Here is a 26,088-nt window from a genome sequence, read left to right on the forward strand (position 1 = left end):
TCAGCACAACCAATAAGCGCAGAACACGAACAGCACTGCAGTCGAGGCTGATTTCGAAGGTTGCTGTGCGATTTCGATAGTCAATTCAGCCGCTCAGCCGCTGCCCTCAACAAGACATGAGATGGCATAGGTGAGTTAGCCTAGACACACTCTCAAAGCATCCAGTTCATGATGATTTGCTGAATGGCGAGGAAACGTCTGCTCGAATTTCAGTGGCGCTTTTTCTGCGTCAAAACGAGGCGCTTTTCGGAGCAAAAATCTCCATCCTGCTCACCACCACGACAATGCCACATGATCAATAGGCGGCAGATTCTGTCTCAGGTGGTGGAGCTCAAGATTTACTCCTTCTTCCTTGTCTCGTGAGTGCCCTAGTTGCCATGGGGGCGTGGAGACGTGGGGTGACTCGGATTCTAACCCCAACGTCAAGATATCGTCGAGTCACGCTTGATGCTTGCTGTCAGGATATTTGCCGTAAAACATTCTGTGAAGTGAAAAATGTAGAATCGGTGCTCTTACCACTGTAGTGAATAAGCCGCCATTGATCTTAGAACAGGAGAACTGGTGCTTTGCGACGACCTAGTTTAGTCTGACAGGACTACCCGTGGGCACTAACCACTTGGCGGTACGCCTCTCTCTTGGCCTTTCTAGATATCGGTACTTTCCACCTTTTTGGATACATTCATCTTGCTTCTTGTGGTCAATAACGCGCCCTAGATAGTATTTCAATCGAGTTTTTTATTGTCTTAGAGCACTACGCCTTGTCATAACTAATACTCTTTCTTCTATTTTCGCCATCTTCCTATGGAACTCGGTATTCGCTAATGTAAAGTGAAGAGTGGCCATCCGGAATAGCACAACATGGATCGGCAGTAGGTGGTCTGCAATCAAGTCGTCGTAGAAAAAGGTTCATATAACCTGAGGCGCTCCGATGAGTATTTATCATTGAGATTATGCATTTCATGCAGATCAATGAATGCTAAGTGTATAATGTAGGAGGTAGTGAAGATTCTGAACTTCAATTACTGGCTGATGGCCTTCTTATCCATAGGCCCCGCAATGTCATATCTTATCTAACCTGATTACCGAGGGTAGATGGGCCGAAACAAGGATTTACTAGCGAGCGAATTGTAGCCTTCATCCTTGATAGACTAGTTAGATGTTACTCCCTAAGGCTGCAGTATCTGCAAGGGAAACTACGACGTACTGTTGGTCCCTGATACGAAGAATCTGGTCCGGTCCCATTTAGGTCACAAGAATAGCCTGAATTGTACCAAGTCTGTTCTCTAGAGACTTGATGCTATCTAGGGAGTCATTGAGAAAACAATGCACTTTGGTACTAGCTTCAAGAGACAGAGGCTGAAGGCCGAAGGCTGTAGACTTACAGATCCAACACAAGTGACACAGAATGTCCCTGTGTAAAATACATAGTAGAATGGCTTTGAAGGAATTAAGAATTCGCATTTTTTTGTTCGAGCTGTCGACTAACGATTAGAATCAACAATAGGCAGAATCACATGTCTGTGAGAATTCCATCGAGTTGAAGTTCTAGTCTTGGGGGACCGGACCTTGGCTTCCTCTTGCAGACAAATTCCATGCGGGAGGACTCCTTTCTCCATGGAGCTCCAACGTGACATCGTACAATCTCGTACTGCGTATCAATGGCCAATTACAGGGACTCTAATAATATACTACGCCGCAGATCTGCACATGAACCCTCGTTTTTCTCCACTCCCATCCTGTTCAGCGGTTGCAATCGGAGACATTGCCAATATAAGAAACACATACAAAGAGGAGACTCCTCATTTTCCCAAAGTTCATATCTCTTCCAAAACACCGTTTTCAAACTTGTGGTAAAAGCAAAATGAACAATACAAGTGGCGGCTCAGCTGGGCTGCTGCGTGATATCCTCCAGATTGTCAATAATGAACCTAAGATCGCCATTGGTGCTGTCGTCTTTAGTTTTGTTGTCATCTTCATTGTGAACTCTTTCAGAGCATGGTATCGCCTTTCTCATGTACCAGGGCCATTTCTGGGAAGTTTCTCTAGGTTCTGGATGCTCAGAGGGTCGATAAGGACACATCTACCTAAGGAAATGCAAGCTACTATTGATAAATACGGTATGGACGACGATACAATGATTCCCGCCCTCAATATATTTGCTAAGTAACTCTACGCAGGGTCTCTGGTTCGCGTTGGACCCAACGAGTTGATCACAGACGACGTCAAGCTGATCAAGAAGATTCATTCTGGTCGTTCAGCTTATACTAGAGGGCCATGTATGAGAAGTCATGTGCTATAGCCGTCAAGTAACATACTAACTTATCCAGGGTTTGAATCCGTGCGTTTTGAGCCCGGCAAAGATAATCTATTCTCGATGAGAGATGAAGAAGGTCACAAGAAGTTGCGTAACAAGATGGCAGCTGGTGTACGCCTATCCTTTTGAAGCTCGTAACTTTACTATCAAGCTGACTCGTGCCCACAGTACTCTGGAAAGGAAAATCCTTCCTTGGAAGGTTCCGTCGACTCAATCATTGCTAGTTTTATTGCGCTCCTTGAAACGAAGTATCTGTCAACAGATGATGTGTACCGTCCAGTGGACTTTGCTGAGAAATCCCAATTCTTTACTCTCGACGTTATCAGCGATCTTGCCTTTGGACAGCCATTCGGATACTTAACAAAGGACGAAGACGTTTTTGACTTCCTCAAGATCACAAGAGCCTTTTTCCCATTCACCGTCACCATGGCTAATGTACCCTGGATGATATCTCTGCTTCACTCTCGGCTGTTCAGTGGTCTTCTGCCAAAAGATACTGATAAGATTGGGTTCGGTGCCTTTATCGGGTAGGAAGCTTCCCCCTAGAACTATGAGACAAGGCTGACTTCGTAAAGAGTTGCTAAGGAAAAGGTTGCAGAGCGGTATGCTCCGGGTGCTGCTCCGCATGCTGACATGCTGGGGTCCTTTATTAAAAACGGACTCAGCCAGGAACAGACGTCTCGCGAATCACTACTGAATGTCGTTGCTGGAAGCGAAACGACTGCCACCACCATTCGCATGATAATGCTATGTATTTTGACCAACCCACTTGCGTATAGACGTCTCCAGCAAGAAATCGATGATGCTGCCCAGGCTGGAACAATCTCGTCGCCCATCACCGATGCGGAAGCTCGTAGGTTGCCTTTTCTTCAAGCCACAATCCAAGAAGGGTTAAGGATCAAAGTCCCTGCGGCAGGGCCTCTATACAAACAGGTCCCGGATGAAGGCGACACTATCAACGGTATATTTATACCAGGAGGTACTCAGATCGGAATATCTCCCTTCAGCGTATACCTTTCTAAGAAGGTTTTTGGTCCGGATGCAAGTGTCTTTCGGCCCGAGCGATGGTTGAGTGCCGAGCCTGAACGACTCGAGGTAATGGCTGAGAGTGTCGGGCTTGTCTTTTCTAGTGGCAAGTGGCAGTGTCTTGGAAAACCCGTTGCAATAATGGAATTGAACAAGATTTTTGTCGAGGTAAGTTTTATTTGACTCAATCATTAAGTCATGTTAGAACTAACATGAGTCATAGCTGTTACGTCGATTCGACTTTAGCATCGTGAGACCCGAAAAGCCGCTCGATATTTTCAATGCTGTAAGTAACTGTTCTCCAGTGGCTGTATGTAATCTCACACGGTGACCATTAGGGTGTTTGGATCATTGAGAACTTCAATGTACGCGTCACGCGACGCGAGACTTAGGCGTATCCATGCACAGACAGATTGGGTTAGGCTATGAATTTGGACATACCACAATCACTATTATTCATACAAATTTCAAGTCTGTTTAACTACGATTAGGATTGGTAGGCAAGGAGTAATAGCTTTAAATTTCAATCTAAAGATGGAGTCCTAAATGCGTTGTTTTTGTCGTACTGGAGGCTCAACAGTGTGCGATGAGACATTACTCGCTGGACACACCACTTAGTCCTCCATGTGCAAGTTTGACCTAAAGGTACTCATGCTGATTTCAGTTACAGCTTTAAACACTACACTCCATAACCCTTACTTTCATTTGCATTCTAATACTTCTATTGAGACATCGCGCGATTCTAAATAATTCAGTGTACATGCATTGTCGATTCATAGTCGTTAGTTACATGTGTGATATCTACCAACCCTAGCACTGCAGGGTAAATGGAAAACAGTCGTGGCTTGACTATGTCTGTAGGTCGTCAGTAGCGCGTTTCAAAGCCAATCTCGGCTAAGACGCTGCTTGGACTGTTACATTTTTTGTTATTGTCAACATTGCAAGTGATTAACCCCTTAGTATCTATTGCTGTATCTCTTGATCTGCGCGTCGTTTCTTTGTCTTACTCCATAGCTCTTACAGACGACATCTTTGTCGTCTGAGGAAGCAAACAATTCCGGCCCATGGCTCAAAAAAAGTGGTGGCAGTTGGTTAGATACCCAAGTCGTCGGATGTGGAAATGTACGGTAGTGTACTCTCGCAAGCCTCAGCAGTTGTGATATCTCCGCCATGTAAGTCGGTGGCAGCCCCTGTTTCCAGCATCGCTTTCGACAACAGGAGTACTTTCATGGCTAATGAAATTTTCAAGTATAGTTACTCTTTTCGTGACAATAGAGTTGGATATGGTGCCGACCTCTGGAGTGATCTTTGCCTCTTTTCAAGTTGTGAGGAGTAACGTAGTGTCAGTTTCGTAGTTTAACGTTGTCCCAACGGTTGCCCACTCTATTGTAATTTCTACATACGCAAGTTTGGTCATCGTCTAATCTTGCGAGTCTGACATAAATCCTTCGTTGCTACGAGTGATTTTGTTAGTCATTGGTCTGATAGGAATGGCAAGACTAGCATTGTCCTACACATCGGTAACAGGTGTCAATGGAGAAGAAGTTGATAGGCCTGGGCAATGGTCAGGAGATGCCTCACAAAATGGCTTCCATTTAGCCTAGCGTCTCCTACACCGTCATCTAATACTACAGTCACTGGTCCACCGGCTATAAACAGCGGAGAGTGCACGTGATAAAAATGACGATTTATTCGTATAGTGACATAACAGAACATACGACTGGTAAGGCAATGACTAATACCAATATTGGCTATTGGCCCGCTCTTCCAACCCTTTGATATAATCGGTCCCGGTTCTCCATATAACAGTAAAGAACGCTGTTCTGTACTATAATAACCTTGCTGCATGTTCTAGGACAACCCTTGCTTCGTTTGTAATAACAGTTGAGCCGTCTTAACCGGGTCGGCCGCTTCTTGCACCAATCAGGAGAATGACTTTAAGCATAGCCACACGATCGACAGTCCGTTCATACAGCATAACCTTGTAGGTCTACTAGTACCCCATTTGCTCTAAGCAGAGTTGTTCCGGTCCTCGTGCAGCGAGGGACTGAAAGAAATTCTGATTTAGATACAGACATTTCAGCCATGGCTGAAATAATGCATTAATAAAGTCAGTGAATTTCAGCAAAGACCCGTAACTCAGCGACATATTTGTCTGAAAGCTTCTTAGATTTCCATATCTATAGTAAGTAATTAGTAAAATTGAAATGCTTGTAATATAAGCATGAGACAATCTCTGCCGTCATTATTGTATAGCATTATGATAGTAGGAGAAAGTTAATATTAGAATATATAACTAAATAAAATAATACAGTAAGGCTCCTAGGAACACTGCCAGGTATTAGACTTATCCTTCTGATATTACGAGGGTCTTAGTAACGCCTTATGAGGCGTAACGGTTTAGGAATATTTAATGCTACAGAGAGTACAGATAGAGTGGATATCCTTAGACTGACCCTTGTCTCGGGAATATACGGGGACCTCAACAAAAACTTAAACGCGTCTGGCAGATCGTGTTTGCTAGGGGCTAAAGATAGCGACGAAACACTAACACATAGTGCATCAAGCTAGTCGCATCACAGCCTCATCCTTTCAACAGGTGGTGAAACGTCGCTCGTGTAACAGTTGTTAGTGATTGGTTATATCCTAACAATAGTAGTGAGCACTGTAGGGTTGTCGATTTGGCTTTGTCAGTTGTGACGAGAGATTCCTGTGCTAACTGACAATCCACCATAAGCGGCTGGTTGTTTCTATTGTCAATTTTACTTAATGACAAGAGATTTCAGAACCACAATGGTCACTGAGCTCATAAATTGTATAAGTCTTTCTCCAGGCGCTTACATTCTATATTTTAAAATTCCGCTCTGAAGATAGACCCTGGACAACATCTCCTCAAAACCGTTGAGTGAAAAAAGATTCCAACATGGCCAAGTGAACCAGTGTCATTCCATAAAATAGATCAAGATATTTGTTTAAACTTGTTTCAAGGTATACTGATATTGCTTTAAAGCCCAAGGGGTACGTAATAGCGTTTGTGATATCATTGCCCCGTTCTACACGAACCTCGACGTGTAGTAAGGTGTGACTGCTTAACAATGTAGCTTGGACAAAGTAGGGGCTTTGAACATGTAATGATATGAAGCAGGTTCCGCTCCCTCGTATCTGCAGGGAGTCGTCAGTCTGCTAAGCCTCAAAATGGTCGCCGAGTTGTTGATCTTGATCAGTGAGAACCCACGCGGCGGCCGACGCTAGATACCACTCGACTGGTCAGCCCATAATCAGCTCGATTCCCGCAGAGAGAGACTCTTTCTACTACAACATAAGAGCTTAATACACGCAAAGCCGTCAATTGGAATCGTACTAGGTATTGAAAGGACTCCATGTCAGCAATTATGCTTCTTGGACGCAACAGGCTATTTGCTGTATACGCTGTATTAGCCATGATCTGGCTGTCTTTATTCCAACTTTGCAGACTTTATACCTACTACGATCCGTCCTCCTTCTTCTACGACTCCCGAAAAGCATACGAGACGCGATACACAGATCTGAGAGAAAGGGATGCCGACCACCTCCTCAACAATCTCCACCACGCTTCCACCGACAAACTATCGAACGTTAACTCCCAGAAAGACGATGTTGATATACGGGGCGAAGACAAGAGGATATGCATCGGTATTCCAAGTGTTAGGCGCGAGAAGCAGCATTTCCTGCCGAGAACTATAGCATCGCTGGTAGAGGGCCTCGATGCTGGAGAAAGAAGCGCACTCCGGATCACCGTCCTGCTAGCTGATGATAATCCGATGAGTCATCCAGCATTTGGCCAGGAGTGGCTTCATATACTGGCCGATGAAGTTCTCTTATACGGAAATGATTCATCTTCGGCAGAGCCCAATATCTATCGCTACGTGCAACCTTTTGTGTCTGAGGGAGACAAGGCACTATTGCGAAACGACCGGGTACATCGGGACTACGCGACCCTGATGGAAAACTGTCGTGTAACAGAAGCACAGTACTTCGTTCTAATGGAAGACGATGTCATCGCCGGTCGTCACTGGCTGAGCCGGCTACTGGATGGTTTGGAGTACCTTGAACGGAGTGACAACGCCGGAAAATGGCTTTACCTTCGACTTTTCTACTCAGAAACCTATCTCGGCTGGAATTCAGAACAATGGCCCGAGTACCTTGTTCGTTCGTTGTGCTTCTACACCATGGTACTGTCCCTATACTTTGTTGTCGTAGCAGTGGATACGCGTCGACGATCTCACACCCTTCATTATAAGGCACATAGTTACAACGTACTGCACCTGACTCTCTGGTCGGCTTTGTTTATAGCCCTCTACTTCATGGCCGGAAGACTCACCGTCGATTCATACAAAGAGGGCATCCAGGAGATGCCCAACTACGGCTGCTGCGCACAAGGCCTTGTGATACCACAGCAACATCTCCTCACCTTGGAAAACGCCCTGCATGCAGCAGCAGACGACATTGCAGGTGATTCTCTGATCGAGAAGTTCGCTGATGATCAAGCCTTGAAGAAGTATGCTGTCGTGCCGAGTCTCTTACAGCACGTCGGTATTAAAGGATCCTCAGATGCACAAGGGAGTAAGAAGGCCACATGGAATTTTAACTTCGAGAGGGTTATTTCGCGATAGGACTTTGTTTGTTCCGGCACGGGAATAACCGCAATCAAGACAGCAATGCCCGATATCGGGTCACTTGTATTACTCACATCCAACATGACCTGATTTAGCTATCTGTCCCTTGTCATATGTATAAAAAGTGTGGGTATTTCCTGTATTCAGAAATGATAATAATATGATTTTCTAGTCACCTTTCTATTTACACACAGATAAACCTCCGGCATCAAACACAATGACAACCCTCACACTACAATCCAAACTCCGTGCTCTCAAGGTCCTGGAGGGGGCATCACATCACAAGACGGACTTTAACTCATTCCCGAACACCCCGCAACAGGCATTCGAAGCATGGCTGGACGAAGCCATTGAATGCGGGGTCTCGGAGCCGCATGCTGTCACGCTCTCAACGATTGATCAAGACGGTCGACCTGATGCACGCATCCTTATCCTCAAGAATGTTGATGACCGTGGATGGCACTTTGCAACCAAAGTTGATAGCCCCAAAGGTCGACAAATCTCTATGAACAACAACGTGGCCCTCACGTTTTACTGGCCTGGGATGGGCCGCCAAATTCGTTTGCGTGGGAAAGCTGTGTCGTTGTCCAGAAGTGAATGCGACGCCGACTTTTCCGCTCGATCCACCATGGCCAAGGTCACTGCTACTGTCTCAAAGCAAAGTGAGCCACTGCTTGACCCTTTCGATTTGGAGACGAGTTTGAAAGATGGCCTCCTCAAACAGCAAAATAAGACAGAAGAATTAAGTTCTGAAGGATGGGTGGTATACGCAGTCTCGCCCGACACGATCGAGTTCTGGCAAGCTTCTAGTGACCGCCTGCACCAACGTTTGAAGTATTCGTGGGACGCAGTCGAGTCTGGGTGGTGCAAATCAGCTTTGTGGCCATAAAAGACTGTAACATCTACAGATATACCTAGGGTTTGTGAAGATCAATAGATATATGACGTACTCCAAGTAAGATCGAAGAGTTTATGTTTGAAATGTTCTGCTGCCTTTGCGCCCCATGTTGTTTCTGTCTGTCTGCACGTCTCCCTGGAGGATTCCAATATGAACTGCCTTGACCTGTACCTAAGTTCTACTTGAAAAGGTAGCCTCGGTAATTAAAATCGCCATTTCGTCACTAATAGCCGACTAGATTTAAATTGCTAATTACAACTGGCTTAAATCAACTCTGGGTTATAAACATACAATTTTTTTCCTTAACTGTAATGCGGCCAACACCTTGCTCGTTGCTACTGTTGTCATTATTATCGTTTTACTCGCTGGTGTTGTCGACTGGTGGATCTGCTACTGTCCGGCGGATCAGTGACGAGGAAAAGCAGCTTGTGTTTGACTGAGCCAAGTGTCAGCGCCTTGGACAATCAGTGTTATTGACAATATGACCGGAACACGACTCAATTATAGCCCCTTGAACCCAGTTACTTTCTCTACTGCTGTTGTCCTCTCCCTTGGTAACGTATTCGCTCTCGGCAGAGCCTTCTTCTTGCCCACAATCATTACAGCTCTGAGACGTCTAATCCCGCAACATCACCATGCCGCCTTTCCAACTTTCCAACTCTTCAATATCGAGCTTGACAGTTTGCCTAAACCCGAACTTGCTGTAAAAGCTTTCAAGGCCAGCCAGACTGACAAGCCAGGCGACCGAGCCTTGCTCATCTACACTTTGCAAGTCGTGCTCCAGCAGCATTTGCCCAAGTCCCTGGCCTTGAAGAACAGGATCGATAGCAAGTAACGCCAGGTATTGACCTTCTAGTCTTGCTGGAGTATCAAGAACCTGTGACTCAATAGTAGAGAGGGTACTCTCGAACGTTGCCATATTTCTAAGCTCATATCCGTATACTGGAAAAAAGAAATTCTTTGCCGCATTGGCAGCTTTAATACATGGACATATCCAACAGGCTAGGTATTCTATTAGTAATTTCATCTTTGAGGCAGTTGCGACATACATAGTGTAATTATTCTTTCCAGAAAAGAGTACGACACTGCTGGTCGCTTCCACCAGGAGAAACCAACTGGGTAATTGTGCGTGTCAACAACCACTTTAAGCGAATAGCCCAGTGTCCAGTAGCGGTGTAGATTTCTGCGGTAAGCCCATGTATAAAAGGATTCGGGTTCTTGTTTTCGTGAAGGGAAGAAAAAGTCAATCAAGGGCTCATTGGAGAACGACGAGGCGTATAATCGAGTGACAGCAGGCACATCAGAGTATGTCGCTGGTCGGATGCGGTATTTATCACAGGAAAAGGGTGCTTGTGACATGACAGATAAGACTCAGTATGCGGTATCAACTCAAAAGAGCATCAGGAACGTAATACTCAAACGGCTTCATAGACAACGCGACAAGAGTAAATATGTAGATACACTAATTGTGACATTGAAGCATGAAATCTCTGTACCCCTGATAGCTTGTGAAAAAAATGCTACGCGATTGAACGATTGAGGGACCCATACCCTGTACCCCACATAGTCAAGCTAATTCAAGACGCTACAAGGTATAGCACAATCCACAGGACTCTATTAACAGATCTCATTGCTATTCAGGTACTCAGTGCCTCTGATGACAGTCTCCATAATCCTTTACTGGCTTATTTCCCAAAGCATATTCCTGGCTCAATCCAGCGCGTTCAGTGCGAGACCTGATGGACAGCGTTTACGTATGTGTGATTACTCTGCTAGAGGGTATACAGTGAGCGGTGGAATTCCAGCCATCGTCTTTAGGTCAGCCGCTTTAATAAACTAACCAGAGGTTTTAATTTATTTAATTTAATAATATTTGGCAGATTTAATTGATTTATTGGGCAGTTTGTTTAATTGCATGCGCTGAGTATTTCTGCTATTGATTACATTTGCATCGCTTCAACAGCCTATATTCGCTTACGCCATTACATGCATAAACAACACCACTTCCCCTTACCAGATTCTCGTCCAACACCACCACTAAACCATCATTCGCTGTGTTTCGGCTTCGTAGAGTAGTACACCCAAAGTGTTCCGCATGACCGCTAGGGAAACCTTGCAATAAACCGCTGGTCTGTATCCGACCATGACAGGCTAGCCGTAGCTTCTACAACGGCCAGTCTATCCTCCGGTGATGCCACCGCTGACAGAAATGACCTGTCCAGTAATCCAGCGACTCTTCTCGCTCGCCAGTAGCAGGGCCGCGTCTGCAATATCCTTGGGTGTGCCGAAACGACCCTCTACCCTTGTCTGGGCCAACAATGACGCTTTCAGAGCTTCTACCTCAGGGACTGATGGAGGTAGCGAATCGGTGAGCACGGGTCCTGGCATGATGGTGTTGATGGTAATATTCTTGCCGTCTCGTCCCAGCTGTCAAGTTGTTAGCTGTTCATGCCTTGTAGCTCAGGGGAAGTAGACTCACCGAGGTGGCAAGACTGAACGTCAGAGCATCCATGGCAGCTTTCGCAGCTCCATAGATAGGTTCGATACCGAGCTTCGATGCAATACTTCCGGTATTGATAATACGACCGCCATTGCGCATGTGCGGAACGACGGCCTGGATTAGAGCAAGAGGGCCAAAGACGCAAATGTCGAATGTCTTGGCAATGTTCTTAGCTAGCATGCTCAGGACAGGCTCGTGCGATGCCCACGCAGCGTTGTTCACTGTGCAACAGATCCTGATTAGCCGCAGAACTTGATGCATAGACACAAACTTTGAGGCTTACCGAGAATATCGATTTGCTCAACCCCAAACCCCTTTAGCGTTCCCTCTATAAGACTCTTCACATCGACATCCTTGCTGATATCAGCACGAATTGTCAAGACGCTACCTTTGCCGGCAACCTCTTCGATCTTGGTGGCCACGGTTGCAGCACGAACGGCGGTGGCCTCGCTGACGTAGTTGATCACAACACGAGCGCCATGTGCAGCAAGCGTGAAGGCAATGGCAGCTCCGATGCCATTTTCTTTGCCTGAACCCGTCACAATGGCGACCTTGCCAGCCAGGGAGAGAGAAGTATCTGTGGCCATTTCGAAGATATCAAGATGCGTTCAGATTATAATAGAGGACAGAGAATGGAATGAACTGTTGAATGTGTTTCTGCGGACTGAGCTTGGTGAATCGCAGGACCAGTATTTAAATACTCGGTAATGAACGCTACTGGTGATTATGTCAACATTGAATCATCCTGACTTGGCTAGTTTCCACGGATCCGGAAGTATTACATATCAGATGCAGGTAGGATGAAATTCCGCAAAGGACAACTAATATTGACAGAAAAGGAAAATAATAGAGGCACCGTGCATATCTATCGAGCTAGTGAAGCCTCCGGACGGCCCAGACTCTATGTACTCTTTATACCCCTACATTAGATGATTTATAACTCGTCTAATTCTTTTCGCTTTATACAGTTATGTGGAGTTCAGATATTTAGCATTTGACAAATTGGGAAATATAACAAGCTTTCCTGCAGTTTGGCAGCTGTATGCTAACTAAGATAGACTATTCCAAATTCAGAAAATACTACTCCTTGCCTGCAGCACTAGTGCCAATATAATTAGGTGGAGAGGATCCATCCATGACTCGCAGTGAGTTTCCGACAGCCAATACCACCGGGCATCGTTAAACGTTCCTTTTCATTAGAGCTTGGTAATTTGTCTATTAAAGCGTTTGTCCGTAGAGAATGTTCTAGAGCCAGTCGATGGAGGTTATGCCCTTGAGGGCATCACAAGCTTGTGGGTAGAAACTATCGAGAGATATCTCGATATTTTCGAAGAAGATAGCTATAGCCCTTCTGTGATTAGGCTAGCAGATGAGTTGTTTAATAGTCTATGCGAGATGCATCTTGAAGTGCGGTTATTGTATTATATTATATGGTCTTGCGATATATTAATATAAGTGGAAGGAAGGAGGGAAAAAAGCTAGATTAAAGTAATGCATTTTATGCCCCTTCTGAACCTTATAGTAGGGCAAAGGTTATGTGTGAGGGCATTGGAGTTATGATGCTCAAAAAAGTGTAATTGAAGATGGAAACCCTATCAACAGGTTCTAGAGCCAGATATCGTAATTCCTGGGAACAAGACCGGTGCATCCCTTTCATGATTGGGGCAGCCGATGGCTGCTTTGATGTCCTCTGTTAGATGCATCTTAGCAAAGGTGGTTGTTGTTTGAAGTGTGGTTGTTGTGTTGTGTTGATTGGTGGAGGAAGGAGGAAAAAAAAAAGCAGAATTTACACATTATACCACAAAGTCTCAACCTACTACAGTATAATCCGCAAGTGGTAGCTGATGAATTTTGTTGCAGTTGTCCGGCTGCTGTTGCTTACCATGAGTCTCATTGGTCGTTATGTTTACACGAGATGCAGTCAGACGACCGAGGGAGAGCGGAGTTTAGCGGCCCCACCGCGTACGACTCACTGTTTCCTTGCCTTGTCTTGCGGAGTTTGTAAATTTCACTCAACAATGTGGACAAGGATTTTCTCCCAACTTTCAGGCAAAATTTATTCCTCAGATATCAAATACGTTAGCACACAATATCCTTGCGGCCTGCAGTAACCAGATCTATTGATCACACGTAAGCAAAGTCGCTCCTCGGCCACTTCGGTTGCTCGACTTCGCCACCAAACTCACTTATTGTGACCGCCCCCCATCGTAACTCGGTATGGGCAGTAGACAAGTTCAACCTGAGAAAAACTTTGTCATACCTCTTATGGACCCTGACGGTGGCAACGGGAACCCAAAATGGCGTTTCAGCATTGAGGAGGATTTAACGTTCATCAATCTCTCCCACCCAGACGACAATCGGAGAAGAGTTGTCCAACAACGCATCCGCAGCCATGTCATGACAAAAGCTGGCGATAGGCGGCGCAAAAAGCCGCGCCGTGTGGTGATTCCACTGGAGGTGGTGGACGAGGAAGAAGCGGCTTCTCGGGGCCTTCGTAGAGTTGTCGAACCGAGGAGAGTATTGCAAGCCTCGTCTGTCTTTGCCCCAAGTTTGCTGCCAAGCTCCTTTCAATTACCAGCTGTTGGGTCGAATAAACGGGAGCGAGAGCTTATCGGCTTCAGTATGACTACTTTCCACTTTCTGGTTTATATGCAAAGGCACTAATAGGGTTTCTTGCGTAGTGATGGCGGAGGCAGATCGCGACTACCGTCCATTTCGAGCCACCTGGTTTCATTTTGCTTTGTCAGACACGACTGCATTCTCTCTCTCACTTGCCACTGCTGCATTGTATTGGAATAATGCCGAGAGACTGTCGCGCGCCTTTGAAAGTGACTCGGAGTCGATAAAGTACTACTTCAAGAGTGTGAAAGAGCTCTCGCGAAGACTCGATAGTGAAACCGACTGTCTGAGCGGAGGCGTAATCGCTACGACAGTTGGCCTCATTTGCTACGATGTCAGTACATTTGCCATGGACCTTCCGCATTACGATGAACCTTATTGACAATGTCCGCAGACTTATATTGGGAACTGGAGTCGCTATACTATGCACATGGACGGCCTAGAAATGATCTCGACGCTGCGCCTTGGCTTTGACGGGTTAGGAAGCAATTTATCGTTGATGGCCTTCTGGTGAGTTCAAACTCGGTGGAGGTGTAGTTGATATGTATGACTGACGTTGTTCTTAGGCTGGATTTGGTGGGCGCGGCCGTTCTGAACTCACGGCCGCGATTTCCGGTTCCTGGTAGCATGCTCCAGTTTCGAGCCAATGATAGCGATCTGAGTTACAGTTTACAAATCCTACTCCTCAGATTAGAGGAAACTTATTCTGACCTCTTGAGTCTGTTCGATGGATTGCGGTTGCTGGGCTCCTTAGTTGCCACAGTGAATCGCAGGGGAGACATCATCGGCTTCTGGAGGGATGAGGTAGAGATCGTGACTATGCTCGGCACTGTGTCACACCATCTACTATCTATGCCTAGCCTGCTAGAAGTTAGCAATAGGAGGAGTGACGACGGTCCTGTTATTGTCCAGGAGATGGTTCGGCTTGCTGGCTTAATGATCCTATCCAAACTGAAGCGACTAGCATCCCACAATTACAGCGATATGCCGCGATTGCAGCAACGGTTCCTGGCTTTATTGGACTTGCCCTGCCTGCGAATTTCATGGGAGCTCCAACAATTAAGAGCATGGGCATTTGTAATTGGGGTATCATTAGCAGAAGCCGAAACTAAGGATGCCATTGCTGCCAACCTCCATGATCTGCTACCGGATATGGGCTTTCCAAATTTTGAAGCGATGGTCGGTGAGACGAAACAACTAATGTGGTTGAATCTTGTACCGGATATCGGCGCTGGTGGATTCCGTTTGTACCGACCTAACTCGCGAGCGACCGGCGACTCTGAACGATATTGCGATGGAAATATCGCCGCGAGTTTTGATGGCAACCCTGCATTACAGATCAAAGAGACATGAGGCATTCATTGCCAACAACGCAGAAAGGATAGACTGTATTCGAATCTTGGGAGCGGCTCTCCCAGAGTAAAACGATTTAGAAATATATAACTATGTTACCAGCACCCGACCTCCACAAGAAAATGCTTCACAGTAGACTCGAGCATTTGACTAACGTCGCAGACATAATCGCAATTCGAGACAGTTCGGCTGACTTCACCCTCAAACTTAACATCATGGCAGCACTCAAAGCACGATTCCCCGACTTGGCCTTCTGCCCCCTTCGGAACCAACTGGGTTTAATCCCGCTACGATTCGCTTACCAGTTGGCCAGTCAAAGGGAAAGGGCGGCGACCCTTCACCGTCGAGTCTGTCTTCGACAGGGTCGTGGAATTCCATAGTAAGTTAACTCTAAATCTCATTTCTCGTAAACTGTAAAAGTATAAATTACAGGTTCTTATCAATTATCGCAACTAATTCACTCAGCTATCAAAGTTGCGGTATGGACATTGAACAGACTCATTCTTATCCTGCAGACATAGCTGACGAACCTCGCTAGTACCAGTCGCACCGTAGTCGGTCAGGTCTGGGCTAATACCTATTGTATCGTACTTCTGCAACAGGCCTCGAACTTTGCTTTGTGCGGACTTTCGCTTCTCGGGAGTTTGCAGTAGGTTATCTAGAACCCATTTCGGCTGCAGGGCGACTAATGGCACGCTCATGTGCCTACTCCATCGTTCTTGATGGGCTGGCGTCATCATGACTGGGAACACCGGCTGTCCACTGAAGCAGAAAGTCCATTTTGCATCCTCTGTGTCTTCTGGGATGTCCTTTGGCCAAGCTTTTGGATCGCAAATACGAAGGCCTCTAAGCATGTCCCAGAAGGTGCGATTATATTCTTCGACAGTACGCTCTTTCTCAGAGGGAGCGCCGATGATAACGAGGGATGTATTTGGGCCTAGAGATGTGGAGATACGGAGGTACTCGGCTAGAGCTGTCGCTACCTTGCGTACATTACGAGGTTCGGATGGATCGTCTGACTCGAGGAACACAAACCGATGATCGCCTGATCGATACCCCATGGTTGCATACACACAGGGAAAGGTTTTCATGGCTCTACCCTTGGCTAAAATCGTGCTTCTGAAATCATGGTACGCGAGGCCCTGCCAAGAATTATCGTCGAATTGACCTTCAACGTCATCTCTGTTGACAGGTCAGCACCGCAAACCCGACTGACCGGGTTGTAAACAAACCTTGTCAACAGCTCTCCATGTAAAGCTGGTAGGAGTGCAGATTGAAGGGCGGCCTCATTCGAGTTTGATGGTATTGTCTCGTGTCTGAAGCTACGCGTGACGATTCTCAACTTTCTGACGAGCTGGTTGACAGTTCTTCGAAATTGTATTATATTAGAAAGCACCGAAAAGGCAACGAGGCAGAGGAGGGCATTGATTGCGAGCTGCATGATGCTGGTGGATGGAGAATGATGAGACACGAAACGCAAAGACAATATCTACAACTTACAGGTAGCTTGAGTTGAACTTATATCCGGTACCGTAATGTAACGAACTTAAAAAACTACTTTAGTACTTCTCAGCAGCCGGAGCATAAGCTGAACGTGTCATTGACATACATCGGCGGAGCTTATGGGATTGAGATGTGATGCTAGGCTAAGAAACGAAATGGTTGGCAGATAGTTGTGCTGTGATATTCTCAAGCGCTATACCACATTGCTTTCAATCCAATGCTTATTCATTGACTCTAATCAAAACGATGCATGCAGAAAGCTCATGTGTGAGGGCATCGGAGTCATGATGCTCAAAAAAGTGTAATTGAAGATGGAAACCCTATCAACAGGCATGCAGAAAGCGATGATGCACTCATCCCTCCCGGAATTTATGCTCCGATGTGGATCACTTCATTGCGGTTCGCCCGTGCATATGGATGCCTCCGACTACCCTAGATTTGTATCTTGAGCTATATTTTGTGGCTGGACTTGCTACTCTAGTCTTCCCGCAACACAGATCGATCTTTCAACGTTCGATCCTAGTGTGAGATGTCCTCTGGTATGTGGGTCTTCGAGACAAACCCTGGGGAAAGTTGGATGAGGTCATGACCCTGTATCCTCGCATCATCCATCGACATTGGAATGTCGTTGCCATTTTTGACGTATATCAATCCGAATACTGTCTTAGTACGTAAAGCTATCCTATCTCAAAACTTTCATGTACCCAGATCGATTCTGATGTATATACGTACATCTGATATAATCGGCACACAAAAGGCACAGCTCACCGTACTTACTCGACAAAAATGGAAGAGACTAGACAACTGCCTGGAGGAATTATCGAACTTGCTCCTCGCACAGGAGTGTCGTTCCTCATCAACAAAGGGCAACGTTTGATAGTGACAGATCCAAAGGGTGGTCAAGTCTCCGACCTTGTGGCATTTAATCGGCATGACAAAGACGAAGTCATTTCCAATGGGCGCACCTTTGACTATGCAGACACGATATATCTGACAACAGGCCATCCGTTGTATTCCAACCGCAGCAATGTCATGCTCAGAATTGTCGACGATACTTGTGGACGCCATGACTTCCTGCTTACGCCTTGTTCCAAAGATACCTTTCGCATCATATATGGGCACAAGGAGCCACACCACGGATGTTTCGGCAATCTTTCGCTAGCGCTAGGGAAACACGACATCGCACCGGATCGTATCCCTTGCGCCTTCAATTGTTTTATGAATGTGCCTGTGGATGGCAAGACAGGAAAATTCACAGTAGACCCACCCGTCAGCAAGGCTGGCGATCATGTCGACTTTATCGCAGAGATGGACCTTATTGTTGCGATCACTGCCTGTTCCGCCGGCAAATCAAACGGCGGCAGCTTCAAGCCCATTCAGTATCAGATAGTTTGAAGTGGAAATGAAAGAGACGAGTCACTAGCAGTACCTTGCTATGATTGTCAAATGAGACTTTACCCATGCGTACCGTTAACCTCCCGCATAAACAATAGTGATGATTACATAGTTAGCGCTGCGTCATTGATCTACTCAAATACTATATCGGATTTTGACATCGCAAGGGTAATCTATTTAACGCCACGGCAGCTTGACTCCCACACCTTCGAATGATATCAGAGTGTTGCGTCGGCTAACCGCTTTCAATGAGGAAAGTCTTGAACGTCACCCCTCGTATTGTATTTGAAATAGGAATGGAGGGACGGGTTGCGATTAGCTGGTGTCATCGATTTCCAATCTGGTTGTAGTTTTGAGGCTATGATTGCAACGACGCATTGGATCGATGACTCGATGTAGTTCATCTGGTGTGTCTACTACCTAGACAGTCCCTTGGTGCTCCGTTCCAGGGACATCTGTCAACTACGATTTCGTCGCTTCTATTTGCGACGATAGAAACGACTTACGCAGCGCAGCGTCTTGTATTCGGTACCCTACCAACCCGATCATCTATCTTTCCAGTATCAAGCTTTCCAGCGTCTCTAGAAATCACAATGGCATCCAGTGGCCCACTTGAAAAGGCTGCGAAAGGAAAAGGAGTCCATGTCGACAGCGACAATCGCATTTGTTGGGACGAAGATGCCGAGCAACACCCTCGAAACTGGAAGTCCGGAACTAAGACATACACCGCTGCTCTTATATGTTGGCTAGAGATGTACATGACGGCAATAAGCTCCTCTGGGGTCAGTTCATTTGCTGTTACATATACTCACTTACTCATCACGTCACAGACGGCTACTGCAAACTCGGCACGAGACGAATATGGAATGAGCAGAACGCTGGCCTATTTTGCTTTTGTTTCTATGTAAGCTTCGTAATATATCACAACGTCAACCGTCATACTCATCTCGAAACAGATATCTGATGGGCCAAACCATAGCTGGTATATTCTGTTCACCCATCTCAGAAGTATTTGGACGACGGACCATATACATACTTGCGGCAACCATCTTCTGCATTTCCTCGGCAATTGTAGCCGCGGTACCTTCAGTTATTGCTGTCTATTTTGGTCGATTCCTCCAAGGGGTAGCAGCAGCAATTCCTGCTACAGTCGCCTTTGGCAACTTTGATGACATGTACAATGCTGAACACAGGATCTGGGTCGTTTACATATACACCATTCTTGGTATGCTCGGGCTAGTACTGGGTCCTATCTACTCAACATACATTACTTCAAGCATTGGCTGGTAGGTCCTGGAGATGACAAGATACTAACTGAGCTGACAATGAGCCAGGCGCTGGGTATACTACATCTCTACAATTGTCATGGGTGCCACTGCTGTTGCATGCATCTTTACTAGAGAGTCAAACGCAGAACAGCTACTGGACAAGATTGTCAAACAAATACGTGAAGAGACTGGCATACAAGATATAAAGCCGGACCATGCTGAGGGAGGAAAACTTACAGCATCTAACTTTGTGCAAAACACCCTCTTCCGACCCTTGAAGTTCTTAGTTACAGATCCTTTGGTATTCTTCTGCGCCATGCTTTGCGCTATTGCATTCGGTCTTATCTATGGCCTGACAGAATCACTAACGATCGTCTACACGGCGCCACCTTTCAACTTTTCGGAAGACAACTCCAGTTTGGCTTTTATTGCTATCGCAATCGGCGAAATACTCAATATTCTGCCGCGCTTCTACGATGCTTACCTTTACAAGAAATATCGCAAAACAAATCGACGCATCCTACCCGAGACCAAAATCACCTCGTTTGCCATCTCTGCTCCAGCCCTTGCCGTCGCCTTGTGGCTCTTCGCCTGGACTATTCCACCGCGGGTGACAAACGTCCCTTGGCCTGTTAGCATGATTGGACTCGTGATAATTGGGTTCAGTGCGAATGACTTCAGCTATGTGCTTTTCGGGTACGCCACTGACAGTTATGGTAAACATGCTGCCAGCGCTGTTAGTGCCATAAGCACTACGCGTACTTTGGCAGCCGCAGTATTTCCACTTTTCACACACCAAATGTATACAGGGCTGGGAAGCAATGTAGCAACAAGTATCTTGGCCGCAGTTGCTAGTTTGTTTGCCTTCACACCATTCCTGTTTATAGGATACGGACAGAGATTGAGGCACAGAAGCAAGTTTGCAGCAGACAACGACGAGGCGTTGGAGCAAGAGAACTCTCATATGAAAGAGAAGGATTGAAACGACTACACTGGCAGCGGACTACAGCGTTGATTCTAAATATTAGTATGATTTAGTGAAGGGTTGGAAACCATATGTACAGCAAGGGTTACTGGTGAAGGATGCATATCTACGAGGCAATCGAAGTCTTTTTCATCTTGATAGAACTACCCACTTCTGTGTTGCTAAATAAAGTTGGGCTGTTGTGCAACTAGTCAACCCCAAATGAAAAGTCCAGTAATGTTCATCCATGCCCTTCGGGACTATATTAAAACATGTGCACCCGTCTAGAGGAGTGGAACATGGCTGGAAGGAAACCCTTGTTCTCATCGACACTTTCAACCGCTGTCTGAAGACTCTTGGGAGTCCGTTTCAAAACTGATGTCGACAGGTGCTTATCCAGATGTTTGGCCTGCATCTCACAAATCCTCTCATATGCGGCGAGAACGGTGTACTCACCCAAAGCAGTGGCTGCTTCTTTGCCCTGATCGAAAAGATCCTCAAACAGCCCTGTTCCATTTTCCTTCTCGTCTTCGGAATCCAGACCCTCCTCGACGTGGGTATCCTTGGTGCCGTTTTCGTGAAGCGGCAGCTTTGAAGAGGGAGTTGTGGAAACAGATCCCATACTCATAACCCTGTCGAGACCTTGATTTCCCACATCCCAAAGTCTTGCATAGTTCTCATTCGCAATTTTCGAACTCTTGTTCAGCCTTTCTTGACCTTTGGTGGCACTTGCCAAACTGCTCAGATACTTGTCCAAGACGTTGCACATCTTTCTTTTCTTTCGACTCATGTAGGTCTTCCAGGCATTCATAAGTCCAGGTTCAATGGCCGAGTTGGTAAAGTCAATTTCGCTCGCTGCGATACGATGGCCATAGAATGAATGGGTTGAGCCAAGTTCGAGGTGGCACAAAAACCATTTGGCCCCTTGCGCGCCAGAGAAGCGTGCAAGGACCCATTCACCGGCAACAAGCTGGAGTTTGGGTTCCTGAATGAAATCGATGATGCGTACAATGGCTTGCTCCTCCTCAGTAGCCTTCCAACTGGTGGCGACGTCCTTTTCGTTCTCTTTGGGTGTCTCAATAGGCCGATCATCTTGTGTTGAAGAACCATTCTTCGCTTTCGACTTTGCTGCCACGTTGATCTCCAAATTGCTATGAAGCTTACTGGCTCGATCTTCCTTGATTACCTTATCTTGGACCGCTTCCTCAATGTCAAGCTGTTTCTTGAGAATGTGTTGATGGCAAGCGAAGTTGACAACTACGCTAGCGAATCCCGTACTGATGATGCACCATCCTGAGACTTTCTGCTTCGGGCTAGTTGCTCGCGCCACCTGTCTCGACAGCTTTTCCCTGTCAATCATGGTGACTACAATGCGTTGTATGTCGAAGATACCTTCAATCCCAGAGCTATTGATAATGATAGGGTTGGGACAACTCAGATCGTCGTCAACATGAAGACCGTTGGCTCTTGTACCCTGACTTTCTATTACACCCTCTGGCTCAATGGCCTTGAAATCGAGCTCCTGGATTTGGTTCGGTAGACAGCACTGCGTTCCGGTGTCTCTAACTGGGGATGAAAGACTCTTTAGGTACCCCTTCACTTGAGTATCCATCGACAGCCATTCAGGACCTTCAGCGGTGGTAGGCTTCTGTGTCTCCGGGGACGCGATGTCTTGGCGAACATCCTTCTCCACCGGTTCCGAATGATGTCTCGTGAACGAGGGCTTACTGATACCGCCGAACCCAAAGCTAGGTAGTTTTGGGGTTTTGAGACTAGGCTCAAGCTTCATTGTCGGAAGCGATGGTTTCATGAAACTGCGCCCAAAAGTACCTTTCTGATCGGAAGCTAGTGGAGGGCTTGGCTTGATGGACCCTTCCATTTCCAGTGTTCCCTGTACTGTAGCTGACCTGGTACAGTACACCTGGATATAATGGAGGATCTTACCAACGTTGTTCAACTCCGGCCGAAGTACCTCAAAGGTAGAATTGCGAATGAATGCGCATATTTCCTGTATCCATTCCAATGGAAGGCCTTCGCGACCTTTGGACTTTATGAAGTCTATGGTATCTCGAAGTAAATTTATAACACCGTTATAGGCTGTCATGACTTCTTTGCGTTTCGTCTGTACATCTGACGAGATCATCATGTTGTAGCGTTGAGCGTGGTCCTTCTCGTTTCCATACGCCTCGTGGAAAGCAGGATACATCGAACGGCCCCGAACGGGACTTCCCATGCCAACACCCGACCAGTTGAAGACAGAGACGTCATTATGACTGACCACAACCTCATCTAGAAGTCGTGACAAGGCTTTGGCATAGCCTTCGGCGTGAAATGATTGGAAACGGACTCCAAGTATTCCCATGAGAGAATAGACGTGATCAACAGATACTGTTGCTTTTCGTTGACAGGACAGTTGCAGTACTTGCGCAGCTGAGAACCCACTACGGGCGATTCCTTGCTCCCAAGACTCAAGCTGTTGCACTTGGCTGAACTTTGCGATCGACTTTCGATCAGAGACAACAAGATCTTTTGTTGCTTCAACAAGCCAAAACAGCAGAAGATTCAAGATTTGTTGGGCTTCCACCTCTTCAGTCAGGGCTAATGATTGAATATCAGGGTCTATGTGGACCTTTAGCTCTCGCAAAACCTCTCTTCCACGTGTGTTCGATTCATCGTGTCCATTCTTCACAAGATTCCAAGCTGCAAGATAAACGGAGCGACTCATCTCAGGGATAGCTGTTTCGGTTGTCATCTCGGTGGGAAACACAAAGCCGAGAGCTTGGAGAATGAATACGAGACGCAATGCTCCTTCAACATTTGCCGAAGCATTCTGATCCTGGCAGTCGTCGGCAACGATAACAGGACTCTTGTCGAGAAGTGATTCAAGGGCGTCAGAGTCCACGATGGCCTTTTTCAGGTTTGCCCTAACCTCAGCAGTCGAGCATTCAGAGAACGTGTTGGCTATGTCACCAGCAGTATAGATGTCGATGAAGGGAATCAGTGGGTATACGTATCCGAGGCTCTCCACTGGTCGACTTAACGACTTCCACTCACAATTGGTAAAGAAGGCCATCTTGCTCATGACTAGCTCTTGCAGTGTCCATGCACGGCTCGCCCACTCAGGGCTATTGTCTTGGATAGCCCGGAAGCTGGCAATGCCTCGTTGTTCCACGTCCACTTCGCCTTTGAAAAGTTTCCAATCACGGATTGCATCATCAACTCGTGAGTCCGTATCAAGATGCACAATGCAAAACTCTGCATTCGCGTACCAATCGCCCATGAGTGAGAGTGACTGAGACAACTCCCCGTAGTTGAATTTGTCAATACAGCAAGTGTCGGACCAGATGTAAGAAGCCCCTCTCTTGGGGTACAGCTTTGTACCGAAGATTTCACGAGCCTCATTAATTGATTTGTCGAGTTTCACAGCTGACTTCCATAGCTGAATGAGGTGTATCATCTCTTCGGTAGCATCGCTGAGTCGACGATCGCCACGCAAGTACACTGTTTCGTTGTTTGTTTTGCTGTGGTTCTTGAATGCAGCGTCGAATTTGTGTTGTGCATCTGCGTACTCATGTTCCGCTTCTTCAATGACTGGAGACCAGGCAAGGCTAGATTCGTTGACCTCTTCCACACCGTCGCCGATATTCTGCTGGATGCGCTTGGCAAGATGATCGAACATGTCCTTTTCCATCCTACAGCGCTCGACAGTTGATTTCTTTCTGTCTAGATTCTGTCGGGCCGAGTTGAACTGCGCTTTAGCGTCGCCAGCATTAATCACCATACTAAGCAAGTCACTGATAGTCTGACCTCCGGGATTATCGCCCAGTAGAGACAAAATTGTCGTTTCTTGCTCAAGGATGTCAAGCTTGGACTGTTCGAGGACAATGCTGATGTCGCTGTCCGCAGCATCCCGACAGCCGTTTCTTATGCGTTCAAGATTCATCTTTCTTGCTCGTTTGATGTGAGCCAAGGTGATCTCATCACCCTTCCATCGATGCGATAACATGCAATAGGCATCCAAAGGGCTAGTGTTCCAGACATCGACCATGTTTCCTGTTTCCAAGTCTATCAGACGTAGTGGCCATGGTGCCTGGTCTACTTCTGGACAATCAACGAAGCTGAGGTCGTGAAGCCCGCTGGAAACATTGTTCTGTGGCTCGATAAAGATTGGCTTAAAGTCCGGGATGAACCACAAATTCAAGACCGTGCGGAGCTTCTCAGGACTGCCACCAATCTCATCAAACATCTTCTTGAGATACTCCGGTGTGATGTCAGTGTATGTGCTCAGGTCGGTTACCCTTGCGATCTTTTCAGTAATGTTATCCATGTTGGTCAGGTTGATTCAAGCGTTGTTCAGCAGTATGTTCGTATGGAAGTATTGTGATATTTCGCGATACAAGCAGAATCAGAAAATGAACTTTTCTAACAAGAAGTGGCTGCAGGGAAAAACTACTGACCCGTGATGGGTACTACTGAAAAGAACCACGAACAAGTGTTTCCTCTCTACATGCAGCGTAGTTGATTGTATGAGGTCGTGATTGGCTTTGATGTCACCGAATCTGTTCTCGCACAATGCATACGTAGTGGCATCAATATATTTGCTGACATGCATGTCTCTGTCGTTGTCGACACGGAATGCACATGAAGATGATGTGTTGTCATCCCTTCACAGGAAATGATCTACATATGTGGCAGAGCTGAACTAAGAGTGGTGAGTGGAACACCAATGAAGAGTAATAATGGACATCACTGGGGACTTCCCGCAGGAGCTGAGCAACCTTGTCTCTATCCGAGTTGTCCTTGATTGGATATAGGGTAACATTTGCTGATCGAGCCGCTAGCTGTTCCGCAGAAAAGAGGTCCGAGAGCGAATCTTCCACGAATTGAGTACAGACGAGCCTGATGCAATAATACTCAAACTGGTAGTACGTGTTTCCCGCAACTGAGTTATGGAAGTGCATAGCTCAAAACATCGATTGCTCGGTCTTGTCTATCTTCTTTCACTATACAATCCTTATTACAATGGCATCATACCATCGTGTCTTAGATACCTTTGAGAGATCCGTCAACCTCAAAACTCTCGAATGTGACTAGTATGTGAAAATCCTCCTGTTTTGTTGCATAACCTCATTTGGTATCAGTGACATTCATCCATGGGACATTCTCGTGGATGGCGCACGATGGGACGGCAAGATTCGGCTCATAGGTTTTGTTGATGTATTCTTCCTTATCTGTTACTCAGGAGAATCACGATTTGAGAAGGGAATCATCGTATACAGTAAGTACAACGCCGCTCGAGCTATATAGAACTTACAAAAAACAGAGGATGATGTTTTTATCCGCGAGATTCTCCGACAAACCAACGTTATGGCTACAGAGCTAGGCCTTGAAGTTACGAACAATGATGAGATAGTCACCGCAAGAGAAAAGGGTCGAGGTATGGATAACAGAGAACCCAAAGCTGAGTCACATACTAATATTGCAATCAATATAAAGAACCAATTCTTGAAAGATACTTTAAGTTTCAGAGCATCAGAGGTGGTCTCGACTACACCATAACTAGCCTCGGGCATGAAATCGGAGTCAAGACACG

The 26,088-nt window shown here is 46.3% G+C and overlaps 9 protein-coding genes across 9 annotated transcripts, besides 1 other annotated feature; 6 read left to right on the forward strand and 3 right to left on the reverse strand.

Annotated features, from left to right (window-relative positions):
* Positions 1-1,861: 1,861 nt before the first annotated feature.
* On the forward strand, positions 1,862-3,732 carry FPSE_08004 (uncharacterized protein; the record flags this gene model as incomplete). Its single annotated transcript, XM_009261122.1, has 7 exons — positions 1,862-2,117; positions 2,178-2,276; positions 2,328-2,425; positions 2,483-2,841; positions 2,890-3,508; positions 3,564-3,626; positions 3,679-3,732. The coding sequence occupies 7 exons, from the start codon at positions 1,862-1,864 to the stop codon at positions 3,730-3,732; spliced, it is 1,548 nt and encodes a 515-aa protein (XP_009259397.1).
* A 4,480-nt stretch (positions 3,733-8,212) lies between these two features.
* Positions 8,213-8,884, forward strand: FPSE_08005 (uncharacterized protein; the record flags this gene model as incomplete). The annotated part of the gene is made up of 1 exon (XM_009261123.1): positions 8,213-8,884. The coding sequence occupies one exon, from the start codon at positions 8,213-8,215 to the stop codon at positions 8,882-8,884; it is 672 nt and encodes a 223-aa protein (XP_009259398.1).
* Positions 8,885-9,374: 490 nt separating this feature from the next.
* FPSE_08006 (uncharacterized protein) lies at positions 9,375-9,728 on the forward strand (the record flags this gene model as incomplete). Its single annotated transcript, XM_009261124.1, has 1 exon — positions 9,375-9,728. The coding sequence occupies one exon, from the start codon at positions 9,375-9,377 to the stop codon at positions 9,726-9,728; it is 354 nt and encodes a 117-aa protein (XP_009259399.1).
* A 1,012-nt stretch (positions 9,729-10,740) lies between these two features.
* Positions 10,741-10,768: a repeat region.
* Positions 10,769-11,071: 303 nt separating this feature from the next.
* On the reverse strand, positions 11,072-11,980 carry FPSE_08007 (uncharacterized protein; the record flags this gene model as incomplete). The annotated part of the gene is made up of 3 exons (XM_009261125.1): positions 11,072-11,320; positions 11,373-11,614; positions 11,677-11,980. 3 exons carry the CDS (start codon positions 11,978-11,980, stop codon positions 11,072-11,074), a joined length of 795 nt encoding a protein of 264 aa, XP_009259400.1.
* Positions 11,981-13,610: 1,630 nt separating this feature from the next.
* On the forward strand, positions 13,611-15,365 carry FPSE_08008 (uncharacterized protein; the record flags this gene model as incomplete). Its single annotated transcript, XM_009261126.1, has 4 exons — positions 13,611-14,013; positions 14,075-14,346; positions 14,407-14,522; positions 14,579-15,365. The coding sequence occupies 4 exons, from the start codon at positions 13,611-13,613 to the stop codon at positions 15,363-15,365; spliced, it is 1,578 nt and encodes a 525-aa protein (XP_009259401.1).
* A 390-nt stretch (positions 15,366-15,755) lies between these two features.
* On the reverse strand, positions 15,756-16,806 carry FPSE_08009 (uncharacterized protein; the record flags this gene model as incomplete). Its single annotated transcript, XM_009261127.1, has 3 exons — positions 15,756-15,776; positions 15,896-16,547; positions 16,598-16,806. 3 exons carry the CDS (start codon positions 16,804-16,806, stop codon positions 15,756-15,758), a joined length of 882 nt encoding a protein of 293 aa, XP_009259402.1.
* An 848-nt stretch (positions 16,807-17,654) lies between these two features.
* On the forward strand, positions 17,655-18,263 carry FPSE_08010 (uncharacterized protein; the record flags this gene model as incomplete). The annotated part of the gene is made up of 1 exon (XM_009261128.1): positions 17,655-18,263. The coding sequence occupies one exon, from the start codon at positions 17,655-17,657 to the stop codon at positions 18,261-18,263; it is 609 nt and encodes a 202-aa protein (XP_009259403.1).
* Positions 18,264-18,856: 593 nt separating this feature from the next.
* FPSE_08011 (uncharacterized protein) lies at positions 18,857-20,513 on the forward strand (the record flags this gene model as incomplete). Its single annotated transcript, XM_009261129.1, has 4 exons — positions 18,857-19,045; positions 19,094-19,167; positions 19,220-19,549; positions 19,598-20,513. 4 exons carry the CDS (start codon positions 18,857-18,859, stop codon positions 20,511-20,513), a joined length of 1,509 nt encoding a protein of 502 aa, XP_009259404.1.
* A 247-nt stretch (positions 20,514-20,760) lies between these two features.
* FPSE_08012 (uncharacterized protein) lies at positions 20,761-24,822 on the reverse strand (the record flags this gene model as incomplete). The annotated part of the gene is made up of 1 exon (XM_009261130.1): positions 20,761-24,822. One exon carries the CDS (start codon positions 24,820-24,822, stop codon positions 20,761-20,763), a length of 4,062 nt encoding a protein of 1,353 aa, XP_009259405.1.
* Positions 24,823-26,088: the final 1,266 nt, after the last annotated feature.

The sequence above is a fragment of the Fusarium pseudograminearum genome, chromosome 3 (assembly GCF_000303195.2).
Source record: "Fusarium pseudograminearum CS3096 chromosome 3, whole genome shotgun sequence".
Lineage (NCBI taxonomy): Eukaryota > Fungi > Ascomycota > Sordariomycetes > Hypocreales > Nectriaceae > Fusarium > Fusarium pseudograminearum.